At 38.7% G+C, this 8014-nt stretch overlaps 1 protein-coding gene across 1 annotated transcript; it reads left to right on the top strand.

Annotated features, from left to right (window-relative positions):
- The first annotated feature begins 6873 nt into the window (after positions 1–6873).
- Positions 6874–7762, top strand: LOC130934181 (uncharacterized). The gene is made up of 2 exons (XM_057863769.1): positions 6874–6968; positions 7411–7762. Exons 1-2 carry the CDS (start codon positions 6874–6876, stop codon positions 7760–7762), a joined length of 447 nt encoding a protein of 148 aa, XP_057719752.1.
- Positions 7763–8014: the final 252 nt, after the last annotated feature.

Raw genomic sequence — 8014 nt, 5'->3', positions numbered from 1 at the left:
CGTGGATTGAGAAGTTCCACCTTCCATACATTGACCCGAGAGTTGTGCCTGCGCTGCGCCAAAGTTGTGCCTTTGGCACAACCCCACTTGCGCGCACGCGCACATGACGCCTACGCGCCACTCTCGAAATAAGCCATCGACACGCGCGCGCCATGCGTGCGTACATGTGGATGCCCTTTCTTCCATCCACTTCTTTTCTTCTCCTCTTTCCATTTCTTTCCTTCCCCTTTCTTCTTTCCTTCTCCTACCCCTCATCCAACACTTCCAAACACCATTGTTAACCATTTATCTTAGCCAGTTATTAGTTAGTTAGTTAGTTAATTAGTTAGTTAGTTGATTAGTTAGTTAGTTTTAGTTAGTTTTCATTTCATTGTCTCTTTTTCATTATAAGTGTTGGATTGTTATTCTTGTTTACCATTAATTGCTGCTGAGTATAAAAAACGGATGTTTTCTTAACATCATTATGTTTATAATCTTTGTTGGATTCTATTGTTGAGGTTATATTTTGCTACTTGGTTTTGAGTTTTTCATGCTCACCTTTTAAGAATGCCAAGTGATGAGAATTGCCTTCGAGCTTGTAACTCTTCTTAAATTACATGATTTGGCCACCATGTGATTTGAGCCTTATTCTGTGATTAGGAAACCTCTTGATGGATGATGTTACGCATTTACCTTAATGCATTGTGTTTCATGTTCATATGCATCCATATGTTTTTAGCTTGAATACTTTTATGCTTCTTCAATGCTTGTCTTACCTTACAAGTTCACTTAAAGCATCTCAAGCACACTAGGATAAGTGATGTGCATGCTTCTTTTGTGACATAACTTTTATGCTAATGTGTGTTCTAAACCGCGCAATTTAGAATTCACAGACTTACTTATGAATGTCACAACTCATTCACTCACCTCAATCCTAGTAATTAGTACCTCATTCCAACAATGTATGCTTCCTTGCTTTTATATCTTCTCATCTTATGGTGTTATATTTTTGTTTTTCATAAATGATGCACCACAAGTAATAACGGAAGCAAGACTAAGAACACGTAGCAATCTGGAGATTTGACGTACCCCCTTGCTCATCTTTGAGTGCACCGAGGACGGTGCAAACTTTTAAGTGTGGGGAGGTTGTCCGATCAGTCGGTGATTTTGGGTGACAAATTTCTAATCCTAACACTTTTGCATTTCATTCTAGGATTTTATGGTTTTTACTTGCATTTTCTTATTTTTGCATATGTATACACAATAAGCTTAGTCAAATAGTGAAATTTTTCAAGATTTCTATCTATAGGGCACCTCAATTGATTGAGTGAAAACTTTTCATTAAACTTGTTTGAATCACATATATATATTGTGGATCATGTTTTTGAGCTAAGAACACAAGCAAGTGAGATTTGAGCCTAATGGTGTGGTTACATCCTATAACCACTTATTTTTCCTTCTTGTGTGCATTATTCTCTTCCTATGATTGTAATCCTTGAATTGTTTGATTCTTTATGTCCATTATTTTATGTATTCATGCATTTATATGATTGAGGCCATCATTTCATTTAGCTCACTTACCCAGATAACCTTACCCCTTATCATCCATTGTTAGCCAATTTGAGCCTACGCTTAACCCACTTGTTCTAATTTTAGCACATTACAAGCCTTAAAGCGGAAAACAATAAAAGTCCTTATTTGGATCTTTGATTAGCTTAGGCTAGTGTGTGTGAGTATCATTCAAGTGTGGGAACCTTGGGACATTGGGTGAATAAAAGGGGTAGTTTTGTATTGTTATTGAAAATATTGGGAATTGGGTACATACTCATGTATTGATCAAATGTAAAACATTATGCATTGATGTTCTTGTATATAGAAACAAAAGAAAAAAAGAAAAGAAAAGAAAAAAAAAATAACATGGAAAAAAATATAAGAAAAGAAAGAAAAAGAAGAAAAAGAAAAGTAATAAAAAGGGGACAAAATGCCCCAAAGCAAGGTCCAATAAAATCAATGCATAAGTGTTGTGAAATGAAAAGGGATGTATGAGTATGTGAAAAAGTGAGAAAAATGGGTAGTTAGAGTAGAACTTAATTGTATAGGTTATTATATAGGTTAAGTGGAAAGTTCAAGCTTATCAAAGATTCAAATTTCAAGCTCACTTAACCATATATGCATCCTACCTTGACCCTAGCCCTATTACAACCAAAGAAAAGACCTCATGATAGATGTATGCATGCATGAAATATATGTTGATTGTTAGAAGAAAAACAAATCTTGAAAAGGATGATTAGGGGAGAATTGAGAGAATCAACCCTAAACACTTGAGCGAATAGAGTGCAAACACATCTGGTAAGGGTTCGATGCTCACTCACATGTTTCCACCTACAATCATCACTTCTCATGCAAGTTTCTAAAAATATTTAATAGCTCAATTCAATTGTGGATTAGACTTGCTAGTCCTTAGCCCTTGTGCATATATGCTTCTTGGGAAATGATTTATTTTGACCAAGCAATTGCATTCATCTAGATAGTTGCATATAGGTAGATTGCATTTAGTTAGTTTCCATTTGAATAAATGCCATACCCTTACTTCATTCATGGTTTAAGCATGAGGACATGCTTGGTTTAAGTGTGGGGAGGTTGATAAATCCCGTTTTGACGGTTTATCTTGTATTGATTTTAAGAGATTTTAATACCTTTTACCCTCATTTATTCAATAAATTAGCATAGTTTTGTGATTGTCTCCTTATTTGTGCTTAGATGTGAAAACATGCTTTATAGACCTTAAAGTAGCTAAATTCAATTCACCTTTGATTCCACTTGATGCCTTGATATGTTTGTGATAAACCCCATTTTGACGGTTTATCTTGCATTGATTTTAAGAGATTTTAATACCTTTTACCCTTATTTATCCATTGAAATAGCATGATTTTGTGATTGTCTCCTTATTTGTGCTTAGATGTGAAAACATGCTTTTCAACCCTTAATTTGATGGTTTTAATCTCCCTTTGATTCCACTAGATGCCTTGATATGTTTGTTAGTGATTTCAGATTGAAAAGGGCTAGGAATGGATCAAAGGAGTGAAGAGGGAAAGCATGCAAAGTGGAGAAATCATGAAAAGTCAAAGAAGTTGAACTCGCCCATGGACGCGCGCGCGCACCTAACGCTTGCGCGCACCTGCGAATCACCCCATGGACGCGTACGCGTGTTGTGCGCGTACGCGTCGGTGCTGATATATGATTTTTTAATGAATTCGCAACCAACGAATTCTGAAGGGTTGTGGGGCCCAATTGCAACCGACTTTGGCGCCAAAGATGCTATTTAAAGCCAAGGATTGAAGAGAAAAGGGGATTCCATTCATTTCACACACATTAGGATTAGTTTAGAGTTAGTTTCTAGAGAGAGAAGCTCTCTCTTCTCTCTAGAATTAGGATTAGGATTAGGTTTAGTTCTTAGATCTAGATTTTAGATTCATCTTCTTCTACTTCTATCCTCTTAATTTATAGTTGTTACATTCATCTTCCTCTATTCTTTTGTTGTAATTTCCTTTATGTTGTTCTTGCATTTTGTTGTAGATCTACTTTTGTTCCTTTCTTTCTCTTTCAATTCAATAAGAGGTAATTCATAATAATTGTTCTTCTTTGCTTTTCTATTGTTGATCTCTTGCCTTTGTAGTTAGATCTCTCTTTAATTCTTGCAATTTATGTTGTTTACTTTTATTGCCTTTTATGTGTTTGTTGAAATGCCTCTTCTAGATATAGTATAGATTTTGTTCTTCTTGGCCTAGGTAGAGTAATTAGTGACACTTGAGTTATCTAATTCCTTTGTTGATTGGTAATTGGAGAGATTGCTAATTGGTTTGGAGTGCACTAAAGCTAGTCTTTCCTTGGGAGTTGGCTAGGACTTGTGGCTCAAGTCAATTCATCCACTTGACTTTCCTTTATTTAGTAAGGGTTAACTAAGTGGTAGCAATGAACAATTCTCATCATAATTGAGAAGGATAACTAGGATAGGACTTCTAATTTTCATACCTTGCCAAGAGCCTTTTATAGTTGTTAGTTTATTTTCATTGCCATTTACTTTCATGCTTCATATCAAAACCCCAAAACAACTCACAACCAATAACAAGACACTTTATTGTAATTCCTAGGGAGAACGACCCGAGGTTTAAATACTTCGGTTTATAGATTTTAGGGGTTTGTACTTGTGACAAACAAATTTTTGCATGAGAGGATTATTATTGGTTTAGAGACTATACTTCAACAAGATTTCATTTGTGAAATTCTAAACCGTCAAAAATCTAATCATCAGTTTGTTAGTGATTTCAGATTGAAAAGGCTAGGAATGGATCAAAGGAGTGAAGAGGAAAGCATGCAAAGTGGAGAAATCATGAAATGTCAAAGAAGTTGAACTCACACATGGACGCGCGCGCGCACCTGGCGCTTGCGCGCACCTTGCGAATCACCCCATGGACGCGTACGCGTGATGTGCGCGTATGTGTCGGTGTTGGTTTATGATTTTTTAATAAAAATGTGGCCAACGAATTCTCAAGGGTTGTGGGGCCCAATCCCAACCAACTTTGGCGCCAAAGATGCTATTTAAAGCCAAGGATTGAAGAGAAAAGGGACATTAGTTCATTCCCACTCATTGGGATTAGTTTAGAAGTAGTTTCTAGAGAGAGAAGCTCTCACTTCTCTCTAGGATTAGGATTAGGATTAGGTTTAGTTCTTAGATCTAGGTTTTAATCTTTGCTTTCTTCCACTTCTATCTCTCAATTCTTTGTTGCTACATTCATCTTCTTCTATTCTTTTGTTGTAATTTCCTTTATGTTGTTCTTATATTTTGTTGTAGATCTAGTATTGTTCCTTCTTCTTTCTTCCAATTCAATAAAAGGTAATTCATGTAGATCTTGTTTCCTTTAATTGTTGTTGTTAATTCTTTATATTTGATTGTTGTTAGAATTAATTCTTGTTGTTGATTTACTATGATTTTCTTTTGTGCCTTCCAAGTGTTTGAGGAAATGCTTGGTTGGATTTTAGAGTAGAGTTTTATGTTCTTGGCTTGGAAAGGTAACTTAGGAACTCTTGAGTTACTAATGTCCAAGTAATTGATGATTGGGATCCATTGACTCTAGTTCTCACTAATTGAATTAGTGGAGAGTTAGGACTTATGGACTAGGATTAATATAGCTCATTTGAATTTCCTTTACTACTAGTTAGAGGATGATTTAATGAGATTAATCCTTGCCAATTCTCATATTGTGGTTAGTGATTAGGATAGAGATCCTTGACCACCAACCCTTGCCAAGACCTTTTTAGTCCTTAGTTTACTTTCTTGCCATTTATCTTTCATGTTTTTTATTAAAACCCCAAAAATAACTCACAACCAATAACAAAACACTTCATTACAATTCCTAGGGAGAACGACCCGAGGTTTGAATACTTCGGTTATTAATTTTAGGGGTTTGTTACTTGTGACAAACAATCTTTTGTATGAAAGGATTATTGTTGCTTTAGAAACTACACTTGCAACGAGAATTCATTTGTGAAATTCTAAACCGTCAAAAATCCAATCATCACTGCCTCACCAGAGTCAGTGAGAAATGGAGGTCAGTAGCCGAAAGCCTGAAATTTCCGACTGTGAGGAATGATCTTTCTGCAATCCGCGGCGGGTGGCTTTTCATCAGCAGCCTCCCAAGGTACCTCAGCTCGGCGACCCAACTGAGTAATTAGGAATGGAAAGGGGAGGGTGCCTCTAACATGGACTCTAGTAATGTAATGCCGGATGAAGTGGGGTAGATATAAGTCCTTTCCCGTCATCACACACCAGATGATGGTAATCATAGCAGCTGGCACCTCCGTCCCATAAGTGCTCGGCATCACGTAGTTACTCAGAATCTGTTGCCATAGTCGAGCCTCATCATTCAGATAAATGAGCCTGATTCCCTTGGGTACCACTGTGCTCTTTCCCATGACCCATGGAATAGTAGGATCAAGAGTGATATCTCGTTTTACTGCATCCCAATCAAACCTCATGAATCTCATATCCTCCTCAGCTTTTTGGTAACCGTCTGGCTGATCTGATTTAGGTGGGAGCTGGAGGATGTCTTTAAGTGCTTCCTTAGTAACCAGAACTTGCTTGCCTCTGAGCTGTACTGCATCCAGGGATGATAGAAAATAGTTACAGTAGAATTCTCTGACCCAGGATGAGTTGATCTCAGTCAAGTTTCTCTCCAGGAAGAACCAGCCTCTCTGTTTAATTTGGTCTGAAGTGTACTGCTTGAGTTCTTCTGGAATTTTGAGTGTCCTTTCCAGGTATAGGTTCTTGGATGTGGCAAAAACTGTGTACTTCAGCTCACAGTATTTGTTTGCAAATTTAATCGGATCAGCCGCAGGTACCAACTGATCAGCTTTCTTCTGTGGGGTAAATTCTTCTCCTGCCAGGAATCATCATGCAAGATGCCAATGATGGATACAGAGGATTCGCCTCTTTTCCTTTTGCCAGTGGTCACTTTGCCCTTTCCCTGGCTTTGAGAATCAGACATCCTGAAAGACAGAATTTCCAGGATATAATTGAAGAGTGAAAGCAGGAAAACAAGTAGGCAAATAGGGTAATAGCAATATAAGCATAAAGGCAAAAGATGAACAAAAGAGGGGTAAAAGCACAAAGTGAGTTGAATATATGATATGTAGAATATTTGTTAATTAGGAAAATAGTAGTGATGCCATTAGTTAGAGAGTTAGAATGGTTAATAAGTTAAAAGGAGGTTAAAGCTGTGAGTTAGTAAAAAGAAAGTCAAAGTGAGCGGCATGAGAATGGTTTCCTAGGTAATAATAAATTCACAAATATAAGGAATAATCCACTCACACTTAAGTAGGGATAACAGGGTATGGATGATGATTCATATAGATACAGAAGTAGCAAGAATCAAATCATCAATAATGCAATTTATTAACGAGGAAGCCGAAAGGAATAAGGAAGCAGGCCCGTGCATTCAAGAATTGGTTTGGTTGTCGCTGAGTAGTGCAAAATTGAGAAATGCCAAAACCAATTTCTGAATGTAAAAAGGAAACAATTTGTAGAAAATTGGGCAGCATTCCGGCTAAAATTGGATGTTCCCGGGAAATAAACAACAAGAAAAAAAATAGTCCATATGAGAATAAAAGTGCTGCAGGGATTTACAAATAGCATGAACAGTAATGAATAGTGTAACAACAGCATCAAACATGAAAGGACAGCATATGAACAGGAAGAGTATTACAGCCAGATTAAAATTGCAGAATAGATAAACAGGTAACAAGAATGACGCAATTATCAGGCCTAAATCCACTAACCAGATCCTAGCTACCTAACCACCTAGAATCCACTACGAACATGCATCTCTAACTATCCTAAATCGAACAAATTCTGATAAATATGTAACTAACTAGGAATGAAAAGAAGTTGGTGTACGGCGAAACCTGGTATGTGTATGAACAAGGAACAGGGCAGAGGGAAGGTAGTGGTGATGTGACGGCACCGAGAGGGAAGCACGGCGGCGCGGTGGTGGAGCAGAGGCAGTGGCGGATGGGGTTGAATGGTGGAGGGTTGGGTGGGGACAGTAGAGAAGAGGGGGTGAGGGTTGTGGTGGTGGCCGGCGGAGGTGGACCGTGGCGGTCTGAGGCTAGCCGCGATGGGGAGGGCAGTGGCGGAGGGGAGGGAAAAGAAGAAGGGAAGAAGGAAGAGAGGGGGAAGTGTGGCGGTTGTGGCGTGGTGGTCTGGGCGGCTGGGGGTGGTTGTTGATGGCAGCTGGGGGTGGTTGAAGGGGGAGAGAGTTGCAGAGGAGTAGGGAGGGGTTGGGATTTGGGGGACGCGACGGGTTAGGGTTCGCGTGATTTGGGGTTAGTGATCGCAAATCCACGCGAACGCTTGGAGGACGCGATCGCGTGAGTGGGGTAAAATAGGGTTGACGCGGATGCGTGGTCGACGCAATCGCGTGGGTTTGGTGAAAGATGGGTGACGCGGAAGCGTGAAGCACGCGAACGCGTCGCTGAA

This window comes from Arachis stenosperma, chromosome 6 (genome assembly GCF_014773155.1).
Source record: "Arachis stenosperma cultivar V10309 chromosome 6, arast.V10309.gnm1.PFL2, whole genome shotgun sequence".
NCBI lineage: Eukaryota > Viridiplantae > Streptophyta > Magnoliopsida > Fabales > Fabaceae > Arachis > Arachis stenosperma.
The sequence above is the reverse complement of the archived record's forward strand: the minus strand, read 5'-3'. Positions and strand labels throughout refer to the sequence as shown.

Excerpts from the sequence above, each read along its gene's own strand:
- LOC130934181 (XM_057863769.1), top strand. The coding sequence starts at position 6,874 with ATGATGATTCATATAGATACAGAAGTAGCAAGAATCAAATCATCAATA. Across the intron at positions 6,969-7,410 it reads AGGAATAAGGAAGCAGGCCC|GAATGAAAAGAAGTTGGTGT; the intron begins GTGCATTCAAGA and ends GTAACTAACTAG.